The 13,602-nt window shown below is 36.7% G+C and overlaps 1 protein-coding gene across 2 annotated transcripts; it reads left to right on the plus strand.

Moving 5' to 3' along the window:
- The first annotated feature begins 6,224 nt into the window (after nucleotides 1–6,224).
- On the plus strand, nucleotides 6,225–13,367 carry LOC113043139 (DET1 homolog). Of its 2 annotated transcripts, none has more exons than XM_026202339.1 (6): nucleotides 6,225–6,456; nucleotides 7,006–7,787; nucleotides 9,038–9,391; nucleotides 9,598–9,788; nucleotides 12,290–12,481; nucleotides 12,982–13,367. In XM_026202339.1, the coding sequence occupies exons 2-6, from the start codon at nucleotides 7,035–7,037 to the stop codon at nucleotides 13,169–13,171; spliced, it is 1,680 nt and encodes a 559-aa protein (XP_026058124.1). In that variant the 5' UTR covers nucleotides 6,225–6,456; nucleotides 7,006–7,034; the 3' UTR covers nucleotides 13,172–13,367. The 2 variants fall into 2 exon arrangements, with proteins under 2 accessions (XP_026058124.1, XP_026058123.1); XM_026202338.1 differs by having other exon boundaries at nucleotides 7,019–7,787.
- The last annotated feature ends 235 nt before the right edge of the window (nucleotides 13,368–13,602 follow it).

Here is a 13,602-nt window from a genome sequence, read left to right on the forward strand (position 1 = left end):
TATATATATATATATATATATATATATATATATATATATATATATATATATATATATATATATATATATATTGAAGTGGATATTTAAAAACAGTCTTTAGGGTTTCACCTTGTTGTCTGATGTGATGGAAAGAGTTAGTTTGGTATCCTAAAGCAAACCTAATTATATATATATATATAAACACACATAATTCTTAATTTATATGTGGAGGAAATCTCCCGATTTTAAGGGTCAGCTTGGGTTAGGGGTGTTTTCATTATTCATTAAAGAGATCTATGGTTGCCAGTGGCCCTAATCTACCCCACGGCCCAACGACGCAGTGATAAGCATCAGGTTACCCGTCAGGCTGGGGCAGAGGCGGTTCAAAAGTCACATTGACAGATGTCCGTATCGGTGTTATGCAAACCTGTACAGAGCGATTCCTTGTTTAGCTAAGCGGCCCATAAGTAATTCATTGTATTTAGCGAGAAGCAGCATCTGTTCGTCAGCCCCTGCGAGGAAACCCCGGATTACCTGGCAGAAGGTGTAGCCTTTCCAGGTAACCGTGCTAATCAGCTAATGATCACAGCACTGAAGATTATTTTCCCAGCATTAATGTTTGTGGGGAGGGGTTTTGCTAAATCTGGCGCCCACACATCAAGTCTGGTGAGAAAAGTATAAAGTTCTCTGGGGAACATGGGTGGAGAGAACCACAAGCAGCTCGACAAGTTCGTCTGACACTAATGTTTCCTTCACTGGCACTAATAATAGAAAAGTGCCCATCAATTTCCTTTCACCTGTGATCCCCAAGTGGCAGAAATTGCCGCTGCACGCTGATGGCCGGCTTTCTTGGCGCAGGCGTGGTGTGGCGCTCAGGCTTCCCTGCTGAGAACCCCCTTAGCTTTCTTAAGGGGTGAGAGGGTAATTCTGCCTGAGTGTGGTTTCTACACTTGACCTCTCTTTGCCTCCCTTTAAAGAGCGTGTTTTGATAAAATGGTGAAATCATTTCTTTCCAAACTTCTGGCCCATCTCTGCTGACCTAAACTGAGCGGTGTCCTCTCTGAAAAGCTGCAGATATTGTCTTACTTGCTCTTCCACTCTGGCCCCCGGGGCCCCATAAAAGCTTAAGATTTGAGATCCATACAAGCAAAAAAAAAAAAAAAAAAAAAAAAAAACACACAACAGGGCTCTGAAGCAATCAGCGAGTGCTAAGGAGAGTGGCCGCAATTACAGAAATGCAAGACAAAAGGCACTCGCCTAAAACATTTTCACCCTCATCTGGTACGATTCTTTCCTGTTTCTTCTTTACTCCGGATGACCAAATACAAGGTATTGTGGGATGTGTCGTATTTCAACCTATACACTGTTAACAATAAAGGATCCAAAAAAGGGGATTTTTACAGCAATGCCATACGTTCTTATATAATATAGGTTCTTAATTAAAATCTGTGGTTCCACAAAGAACCTTCATGGAAACTTTCCACTACACAAAAGGTTCTTTATAGTTAATATGCATTACTGTCTATGCAGGGTCAGAAAGCTCTCGGATTTCATCAAAAATATCTTAATTTGTGTTCCAAAGATGAACGAAGGTCTTAAGGTAAGAGTTAGAGTAATTAATGACAGAATTTTCAGTTTTGGGTGAACTATCCCTTTAAAAGTTATTCATAGCGCTATAGATGCATTGCTATGAAAACCCTTTTGGAATTATACATTTTTTTTGTATATAAGATCCATTTCGGGTTCCCCAAAGAACAGTTTGGTAAACTTTAAAGTGTGCAATTTATTTATTATTATTTTTTAATAACCTAAAGAATCTTTTTTTTTACCTTCACTATAATAAATGGAATGGACCTTGTGGAATGGAAAGGTTCCATGGTTGTTAAATAATTTTTTTTTATAGAACCAATTGGGTGACCAAATTCAAGGTGTTGCCAGATGCGACAATGCAGTAACTCAACCATCGCTATTAAAAATAAAGGTTCCAAAAGTGTGTATGATCAACGACACCATTAAAGAGTGAGCAATTTTTAAAGAGAATTTTTCCACTATAAAAAAACCTTTTGTGCAATGGAAAGATTCCCTGGACATTAAAAGTTTTTCAAGGAATCATTGATGCCAGTAAAAAACAAACAAACAAACAAACAAAAAAACATTATATTTAAGAGTGTACCATATAAAAATAATCAATTGTGAGTCTTTTCACCTGAAATCATTTACAGTCTTTTATAAAAAAAAAAAAAAAAAAAAACTGAATGCAAAAGAAAGGTGCACATGGGTATATTTGCTTGAAGGGAAATATGACAAGGAGTAAACAAACTTAAAATCTGCTGAAATTCGTGGTGGAGATGAAGCAGAGGGTGTTGAAATCACTCCTGATTTGCATGCCCTGCGGTCTCCGGCTCTTACCGAGGACTGATGTACAAGGAGATGCGAGCACTCTTTACACATAGTCCCATGACACTCTGTACGCGCTCATTATGAACCCAACTATGCCTGTCCAGAATGTTTCCCTCCCCCATAACACACACGCACACACAAACGTGCCCATATCTCACACAAGCCTTCTTCTATGCACGCTCACACACGCATCCACAAAACAAAGATCGGCATCCTGCACTTGTCCTTTACCCTTCATCCATTGTTTGGCTCTGAGAGGTTTCCACGGAAACCAGAATTAGAATTTGCCTGATACTTAAAGACGAGGCTGAAATGTGAAATGTGTTGTATGGCATCTGTAGTCCATATCGCATGTAAACAACTCGATTTCCGATGACCACTGACACACATTCACTCATAAAATGTATGTTTATCCCATGGTTTATAGTGTATCGATAACTCATCAGTCATCTTCTGAATATTACCAATTGGGTTTTGATTGAGGATCTTGAATTAATTATAAATCAAATACGAATTTATAAGAAGCAACACATTAAGTAGACATATTTGAAATACAGCATGAGATATAAGCTGCCAGTCTGTGGCCACATTGATTGGACTGGCAAAGCTGCAGAGAAGGGCTGGCTTTGGTAAGAAACAATGTTTCTAAGCAACAGCATCCTGTCAGCTGATCAGGACGGCCAATAGAATCCAGCCATGTATTCTGCTCCGCCAATGAGGGAGCACATGGCTTTATTTCTATCTGTGAGGGTTTAGTGTTAGGAGAATATATTTACACAGACCGACCAAGCAGCCAGCAGGCAGATCTCTGTAGTTCTGTTTGGTCCAGAAAGGCCTTTTTATTTCAATATGACTCAAAACAGCATGAAACTGGAGAAAGTTTGAATTTAGGTTTCATTTTAGTCCTTTATGATGCTTTATGAAACAAAAAATGCAACCTGTTGATTTCAGATTGTACAGACACCTGATTCATCCTGGTCACAATGCAAATACAGTCATGATTCATAATTATTTGATTAGATTTTGTCAAACGTCATTGTTCGCTCCCTGATGGGCTTTTTGATCTGCGCCATTTGTTTTTTTCTGCAAAATAATTGCTGCCATTTCTATTTTTTCTTTTCCGAGAACGAGCAATATTTAAAGATATAGCTGAATCTTGCCTGAAAAGAGGAACAGAATATGCATGAATGTAACTCACAATGTGTAATCAATTGGAAATAAATGCATCCAGAACAGAAGGAATTGTGACTTGGAAAAAAATCCCCCTAAAGTTTAAAGGAAGCTACAATTACGGCAACATTCTATTATGTTGCTGAGTACCAACTATACTGAGAAGGTAAAAGCATCTTTTTAAATGTCAAATACAGCCTCTATGCAACGCAAATTTCCAGAAATGTTAAAAAACAGCATCTTCGCTGCTTCTGCGCAAAAAGCAACCTTTTAAATTGCCTTTTTCCAATTACGGCTAGCAGGCAATATGCTTATAATTAAGGCTATATGCCACAGGTTTCAGTGTGCTTGAAGTTTCCTTTGGCCTGGCCGTTTTTGAGGCTGGAATAGGCAGTGAAAGTTTCATTACTGCAGAATTTGTGATATCCCGATGCTCTTTGTTTTGCTTCTCCGGCATTAGGCCCTCATATGAGTCTAAAAAAACAGCCTTAAGGACCCTCCATCTTCCACTCGGGCTCTGGATGCAGAGGAAATGAATCTTCCTGGGTCCTCGTGCATTTTGTCGGAGAGTGAGGAGGGGGATGTAAAAACAAAAACAAAACCTAAAAGGGAAGATGATGACCCTTGATGAAGAGAAAAGAGCTGAATGAAAGGCCATTATTTGGAAAAATCTCAAATGCAAAGCCTATACCATAATGTTATAGCTGCCATGTTTTTGGTCCATATAAGCGAAGCGCTTTGGCCAGTGGGTAGAGAGTGCACTCAAAATGCTGGCACGTCGCATTTGGAAGGCTCTAATGTTCTTTTCCCATGTTTTTCCACTGGAATACCTTTCATGCTCACAACCTGCCATTACTGAAGATTACAACTTATATAATCTACCAACTGGGTCTCTACATACTTGGGTCGAGGATAATTGGGTACAAATCCATTATCATACTCTCAAGGCCAAGCACACAGGTTTCCTTCTGTGCTGAGTTCTTATTCATTTTTCTTTTTCAATTTTTCAGCCCTCGTAAATCCATTTTGGAGAGAAGAAAACTAAATGAATTTGGGCAAATTAGACTTTATCTCATGTCCCATTTTTGGAGCTCCACATAAGAAATATCAAGCTTAAAATCTTTTTCAGACAAACACGTGCATGTATCTATGAATTAGTGTGTAGGCTAAGGATTTTAATTAATTATAGCGATGAAAGAAACATGTTAATAACATTCCAAATGAAGAGTTGAATATTTGTTAACCTAATTATTATTATGTTTTTTTATCTGACAGACTAATTATAGTTAACAAGCTAAAAATTCTAAAATAAAATATAAAAACCATAAGCTATTGTAAGCTAAAAAAAGAAAAGAAATTGTACCAGAAAGTCACCTCCATTAGTGGCGTTCTGTAAAGATTTATTGACCTCTGTCCTAATCATCACGGAACTACCCTGTCAATTGACATTTAAAAAAGGTTTGTTAATATCATCATTTTAAACATTTTCTGGAAGGCAGGGAATTAAAAGTGTATTTGCAAAGTCCAAATGCGCCATAAAACGTGGAAGTGAAAAGGCATTTTGAGCATTTGTCATTTTTTTTTCTATGGCAGAAAGGGAAGACAAAAGAGTGAGATGACCTCATCTGTCACTGCTTTGCCTTTTCAGTGTACTCTGCTAATGGGTGCATAAATGAGAAGTGCTTTGTCCCTAATTATCAGTTCTAAATTTCCCTTTTGTTAGACCTCTCGCCAACCAAACCCTGACCAAGAAATTTCTTCTACCTGAAAAGTAAATTTAGATTATTTTTGTGCTATATTCAAATAACCCTGCTGGAAAAAACTGGTAGTCTCACCTTCTGATTTTGACTTGTAAAACTAGGTGAGTATAACAAAAATTAAGACAGTCTATACTTTTAAGTTTCTTTATTCAGTTTACAATAAGGGAATAGAATATCACAGACGTTTGGGCTATTGGCTAATATTTATAATGAAAAAGACAGCTTTCTTTGTAATAATTTTTGGTCAATGTCCTCATCACAACAGGTCTTCACAACCTTCTCAATCCCAATGCAATGTCAAATAGACGTTTATTAGATGTCTTTAAGATGTTTATGATTTAAAATGCATGTAAAACTGATATCTTTAAGACGTCTTTCGGATGTTTGTACATGGCAGATGCTTTCCAGATCAAGAGATGTTTAACAGACATCTTGCAGACATACGTGTGATTTCTGGGATGTCCCTTCTGAAAATCACCTTAAACGGCCTAAAGTGGTTGTAGGTTAAACTAGCTGGTTAAGTTGGTCAGCATGATAGTTCCCAGTGGGACCTACTGAAAACAGCCAAAAAAAACATTCTAAAATGTCTAAAATGTCTAAAAAGACAGCCTGGCCGTGCTGGGAGACCAGGGAAACCATCTGGTTTAGTGTGGTTTAAACTGTTTTTAAGCAGGGAATTCTTCCTTAATCATTTCTCTTTTGTCAATGACAGTAATAATATCCTCAGAAGACCAAACTGATTAGCAGCGAGGATACCCAGATCTCACATATTCATCCAAAACTACTGATTTCAACGGTTTAATAATTGACAGAACATCATCAATCCAAATCGCTCGTTCTTTATTACCACAGAGGTGTAGTTGCGCTGAAGGGGGCGCTCTGACATTCTCTGCGCCTCTTGTCCTCTGTTTATACGCAGAGCTCGACGAGTGCCAGAGACTTCCGGCGGTTAGACAGCGAACATAGCTCTAAACTTATTCACACTGCAAAAATAAACTTTTATAGCGCATTGTACCTCCTTTTCAAAGATTCTCGCCTGTGTGTTTTATTTTATACGTCTGTAGGTTGTCACTTGGCTATGTCTGCCGTCTCAGATTGCTAAAGCTGTGTAAATATTATAATGAGAAGTATTTCAGTGGACGGAAGGGTAAGTTATGCATAACTTATTCATCTGCTTGTGTTTTGGTCTTCATACTGATGTATTAATTTGATTTTTTTTAAACGAACTTATTAACCTTTAACTCTAAAGTCAAACAAAAAAAGCAACAAAGGAGTTTCAAAGCCAAAATATATGTCTGTTTCTGCATGTACTTGTCTGTCTGCCTGCTCGTTTGTTTTGTTTATATATATATATATATATATATATATATATATATATATATATATATATATATATATTATGTGTGTGTGTGTATATATAAAATAGTTTTGTTCAGTTTTAATGATCTCTTTTAAAAATTTTTAATTCCTACTTTTCAGTGGAAAGCTCTTATAATGGCTGCCTGCCTGTTTTTTTTTTTTTATTTAAAGTATTGTTCAAATTAATTTTGTGTGGAGATCTGCTTTGTATTTATTAGCTTGAATAATAATTTTCTAATTAGCAACTGTAAAGCTTGTCTTTTTGTTTGTATTAGCATCTAAAATTAATTTCTAGAGAGATCTGTTTTATTTGCTTTGTATTAATTAACTATTTCAGTTCGCATTTGCAGTGTTAAAGCTATTATAATGGCTTCTCATCACAACACTACATCAGAGGAGGATTTCCCCACTCTGAAGCCGAGACGCATCCAAAATCAGAACGTGGTCCACCGGCTAGAAAGGCGTCGGATCTCCTCCGGTCCAGTCGGGGCACATTGGTACCGTGTGCGCTGCTTCCACCAGAACCTGTTCCCCAACTTCACAGTGGTGAATGTAGAGAAGCCGCCCTGCTTCCTGCGCAAGTTCTCCCCTGACGGACGATGCTTTATTGCCTTTTCTTCTGATCAGACTTCTTTGGAAATCTATGAGTACCAAGGATGCCAAGCTGCTGAAGATCTTCTTCAGGGTCAGGAGGGAGAAACGCTGGCCAATGGGAATGACCAGCGCTCCCTCAACATCAGAGGCAGACTCTTTGAACGCTTCTTTTCTCTTCTCCACGTCACCAACGTGGCCTCCAACGGTGAGCACTTGAATAGAGAGTGCAGTCTTTTCACTGATGACTGCCGTTATGTGATCGTCGGCTCAGCTGCTTACCTGCCTGAGGAACCACATCCACACTTTTTTGAGGTGTACAGAAACAACGAATCTGTGACACCGAACCCACGCTCTCCTCTTGAGGACTACTCACTGCACATCATAGACCTGCACACGGGCCAGCTGTGTGATACACGCACCTTTAAATGTGACAAAATCATTCTGTCACACAATCAGGGGCTGTATCTGTACAGAAATATACTGGCAGTGCTTTCTGTGCAGCAACAGACCATACATGTCTTTCAGGTAAAAGTGTAAGACTTCACCGTACAACACTAATTACCCGCAACTGTCTTATACATTGTATTTTATTTTTATTTCTATTTATTTCTACCATTCCTGTCAGTTCTCTACAGTTCATACAAATACAGATTGAAAAATGGACAAAATCAGAAAAGAAAGAAAAATCATTATTTTTTCATTTGTTAAATATTATTGACAAACTTGTTTAAAAGAATGTAGCCAAAATGCCCAAAAAGGGATAAGTCTATATTATTTTCTTGAATCAAAAATCTTAAAATATTAACATTTATCAAACTAAATCAGTCAGACATTGTTGTTCAGGTTAGTGACTCAAGCTTGTGCCATTTTCCAGTCTCATCACCCAATTTATACCCAGAATTTCTTGTCATTGGTATGTTTATGTATAAATATGAAAAATGCCCGAAATCTTTGTTTTGTTTTAATTAAAATAAAAAGTATAGAAAAATGTTTTCAAATTTAAAATGTAATCTTAAAATATTATTTACTTTTTTTTTATCAAAGCAAATTCATTATTATTTTGTTTTTATAAGTGGCAAAAATGTAAGAAAAGAGAAATATATTTTCTTGTTCAGTTTTTAAATATTTAGAATATATTTTATACAAAACATGAAAATGTAAAAAAAAAAAATATATATATATATATATATATATATATATATATATATATATATATATATACCCACACAACACCTTTTTGCAAAACATTTTGCTTTTGTAACCATACTATATTAAAATTTCATAAGCAGAAATAGAGAATTTTTTTTTTTTTGATAGGAACACTCAATACATCAAACATATTCTTAAATATTAGACATATGCTTTATACTTTATTGACAATTGTTTATAAACCTTTTTTTTTGTCAGATTGTGTTACATCTGCAGGCATCACAGGTTTGAATTGGAACTTCTCTATTTCTCTACATTTTTGGGCAAATATAAATAGCAAAAATGCCAATAAATACAGTAATCATTTTTTTTTATTCAAATATTTAATGTATAAAATGTTTTCTTAAATACAAGACATATATTCTTAAAATATGTAACATTTTCTAAACTAAATTTATTTATAAAAAAATAAAAATACAAAAATCCATTTCCATTTCCCCCCACTTCTTTCCAAAGTTTCCTGTGATTTCTCTACTAAAAATATAAAAGGAATTAAATTACTTCTTACCAAAATATTAAACTTACTAAAATATTCAACTAAATTTATTTTCGATTGTCCTGACCAGGTGACACCGGAAGGAACCTTCCTTGACGTGCGCACTATTGGTCGTTTTTGCTATGAGGATGACCTGCTGACACTGTCTGCTGTTTACTCTGAGGCCCAGGCTGAAGGCCAGCCAGGTTTCTCCCGTCTGTATAAGGAGAAGACCATCAACTCCTTAAAACACCGTCTGTTGGTCTACCTGTGGAGGAGAGCAGAGCAGGACGGCAGCGCCACGGCCAAACGCCGGTTCTTTCAGTTCTTCGATCAGCTCAGACAGCTGCGCATGTGGAAGATGCAGCTCCTGGATGAACATCACCTGTTCATAAAGTACACCAGTGAAGACGTGGTCACGCTGAGGGTCACTGACCCCTCACAGGTACAAACCACCAGCACTGGAGTAACCAGAGATTCAGTCAGATATGCCCTTACTGGCATCATCCCTTAATCTCCTGTAGTGTAAGATATAATACTTGTTATTGTTTTGGTTTGAATCTTTATACATTTGAGATTTATGTTGCGCCATTTTTGGTGGATTAGAAGTAAAATATTGTGTAAACTACCTTTTCAATTCTCCTCTTTTAGCCCTCTTTCTTCGTGGTTTACAATATGCTAACCACCGAAGTTATTGCGGTTTTCGAGAATACTTCAGACAAACTTCTGGAGCTTTTTGAAAACTTCTGTGACCTCTTCCGGAACGCCACGCTCCACAGCGAGGCTGTGCAGTTCCCCTGCTCTGCTTCCAGCAACAACTTTGCCCGTCAGGTGCAGCGCAGGTGAGATATAAATATCAAGCAAGGCTAATTCACAAGCTACAAATTGACGTTCTGTCTCACTTTGTCTGTCAAAAGGCTACAACTGTGACATAAATGTGGTGCTCTACATATTGGGTGGGAACTTGCTCATGCCGACATCTTTTTATATTAAAAACCCTAATTATGTAGACCTCAGGTTCTAAATAAAAGCAACAAAACTTAAAGGTTCTGAAACTTTTTGAAAAACCTCATCCATTAAAAACAATGCACACAGATTTCTTTTGTTGCCTGTTTTTATTCATAATTTTTTTTTTCTAGTAAAGAAGTCTCTCATGCTCACCAAAGCTGCTTTTATTAATAATTTCAAATAACTGCTTTTTGTTATATCGTTATACTGTTACATATTTAAAAAATAGAATTTGTTCCTTTGAAGCTGACTTTTTAGCAGCCATAATTCCAGTCTTCAGTATCACATGATCATTCTGAAATCATCATAATATTCTGATTTACTTCTCAAGAAACATTCCCATTATAATCATTGTTGAGAACTAGGGATTCCTAGTTGACTGGCCATAAATCGGAACCGGATTATTTTTGCTCAAAATACGCGATCAGCAATCGGCCAGTTTTTGGTCTTTTTTTCGTCCGATTTTTCCGGAAGTGTGCCCGTGTGCACAGACTATATTGTAATCATTCGCTATTATTTGTGTGGAAGTATTTCGAAATCTATGCACAGGACATGGCCAGCTGTTCAGCACTGGAAGTGCAGAGCTGCATGTCCGAAGCACAGATAGCAGGAAGTGAACAAATGAGAGCCCCTTCCCTGCACTCAGTGAAGATGCACGAGCATACTGTACCTGTCCGTGCCCTGCACAAGCGGAGACAGTGAAGAGATGTTCAGCTCAACTTCTCGCGTGTTGGATGAGAAACGAAGCTCAACTTCTCGCGTGTTGGATGAGAAACGAAACAGACTAAAACTGTGACAAAACTGAAATGCTTTTTTTTTTTTGTAAAGTAGAACTTGCATACACGTTTGAAAAGCCTTAAAATTACATCAACATAATTTGATTTAAAAATCACCTGCTGTAGCACACTGAAAAAAAAGTATTTCATTCATCCAATTAAAATATTTTAGGGTAATGATTCACATCTATATATATATTTCTTTTTAACTTGAGACAATAATTATTTATTTTTTATTGGCTCAAGTGAAAAAAAAATATAGATGTGAATCATTACCCTAATTATTTTTTTAATTGGACGAATGAAACACTTTGCATCTTTGTTTTATTCGCACCAACATTATTTGATTTTAACATTTTGTAATAATTTATTTATATAGCATACTTTTATTTAGTCTCACTGGGAAAGACCTTTTTTATTTAAACCAAATTTAAAAGCTATGCAGTTGTTGCCTTTAATTTCACATGGTTACAGTTAATATTTTGATTTTAAGGCCAGTTCTATGTAGTTTCAACCCAATTCAAAAACAAAAGCTAAATGCTGATGTCTGTACCATCTATGTTTGTATTGAATGCAGGCTTCTTACTGAGCAGTTACTGCCGTTAATTTCAGATGGTTACGGTTATTGTTTTCAATAGCCAAAAATCAGTTTGGCCTATTAAATGCCAAATAAACATCTTGTTTATGCATACTTTGCTTCTTTCTTGTTTGTTGCTTAAAAAAAAAAAAATCGGAAATCGGTATCGGAATCAGCCAGTTTGCTTGTAAAAAAATAATTATCGGAATCGGCCATGAAAAATCATGATAGGTGCATCCCTATTGAGAAATGATGTGCTGCTTAATATTTTGTAGAAACCAAGATACTTTCCCCCCAGTGTTTTTAGGGATTGATGAATAGCAAGTTCAAAGAAGAGCATTTATTTGAAAATATTACAATTTTTTTTTTTTACTGTTCATCCATTTAATGCATCTTTGCTAAAAGAATAACATTTCTTTAAAGAATAATTTTTTTCTTTGTTTCTTTTCTCTCTTTTTTGTGTTTGGTAAGAGGGATGTATGTTGTTATATTTTTGCCCATATGCCAATATTTTTCAAATAATTTTATCCGATAGTCAACACTAAGTCTCCTGTGCAGAAATTATAAACAAATTATGGTTAGTTTTTGCAATGAGAGTACATTTATAAAGCCTTTAAAAGTACTGTAATAAAATTGACTCTCTTGAACAAAAAGTCTCTTGACTCTCTTGAACAAACCGGATTGTGCATTTTCAAATTAAATGCACCGATTCAGAACAGTGAACCTAATAATCTTTCAGGCAAAAGTTTGCTTCAAGAGTGACCACACTGCTGACGTGATCTTATCACTATCATACCCTGAGCACATGTGAGCTATTTGTCTTATCAGCAAGGCATATCGGTATAGTTTTTTTAAAATTCTGATACCGATAACGTTCCGATAATATCGTGCATCCCTAGTTAATACAGCATGTAAACACTCATAGGTGTTATTTTAATTTATTTGAGTCACATTATATATGGACTGATTTGTTTGTGCCCAGGTTTAAAGACACCATCGTGAATGCCAAATACGGAGGGCACACAGAGGCGGTCAGGAGGCTTCTCGGGCAGCTGCCCATCAGTGCTCAGTCCTACAGCAGCAGCCCATATCTGGACCTCTCCCTCTTCAGCTATGACGATAAGTGGGTGTCTGTCATGGAACGGCCGAAGACTTGTGGTGATCATCCCATACGGTAACTCTTGAGTTTAAAAGTCTCTTTTATTAACCCGTTCAGAAGTGGATTTTTTTAATGCAATTAATTACTTAATTAGAATATTATTTAATAATCATGTATTTTCCTTTGACTTTTAGAGCATGCCTGAGTTCTGTTCTCTTGCATGCTTAAATATAGAAATATGCACAGTCTAAAGATTGTTGACAAAGACAGTGATTTGCAGAAGAGGCCAGAATGTACGCCCACTTTTTCAGTACAGTGGAAAATGAGGCCCAGCGTGAGGTCTGCATCAACTTCCTTGTTAAATCTTGAAACACTGAAGTGTAATTTCATGCCGTGACAGGCGATCTTTAAAACACTTCCTGAGAGTTCTCAAAAATGTCCCTGACAAATGTTACCATAATTCTCTGATGTACTAAACAACGGTTCGGCTGTTCTGAAAAACACACCGGTTTCTTGCTGTTGAGCGATTTGGGATCGTAATAAGCTGCCACTGCTTTTTCCCCTTTCTCCTGCAGGTTCTACGCAAGGGACTCGGGGTTGCTGAAATTTAAGATCCAGGCAGGCCTGCTGGGCAGACCCATTAACCATGCGGTCAGGAGACTGGTCGCGTTCACCTTCCATCCCTTTGAGCCGTTCGCCATCTCTGTGCAGCGCACCAATGCCGAATACGTAGTCAACTTTCATATGCGCCATGGATGTGTATGATAACGCATGTGTGAGTAGAGACGTGCGCTTCGAGAGACTCTGTTTGTTTTCTTTTATACATCCTTTTTATATTAAAGTTTTATTTATTTCAAATGTGATGTCTTTTATGCATTTACACTAAGTGTTTTTATCTTTAGCTTTTCCGTTCTTTAACTACATTGCAATGTGCAAAATAAAGTGGTTTATTTATATTACAGTATTGTTTGACCCGTTGTCCTGCCTGTTCTCGTTGAAGGTGAAAGATTACTGTTCAAAACAGATGTTTTCGTTTTTCGGCGTCGTTTAAACTGACAGAACATTAAGATATCCTCAGTTCACATTCGTCATCTGCCATTTTTGAATAGCAGAGAAAGTATAGAATATGTTAATGCCCCCTTTTAGCAGTTTTCCCCTCAAAAGCCTAATATAATAGTTCAGCTTCCATTACCAAG

This window comes from Carassius auratus, chromosome 25 (assembly GCF_003368295.1).
Source record: "Carassius auratus strain Wakin chromosome 25, ASM336829v1, whole genome shotgun sequence".
NCBI classification, from domain to species: Eukaryota; Metazoa; Chordata; class Actinopteri; order Cypriniformes; family Cyprinidae; genus Carassius; species Carassius auratus.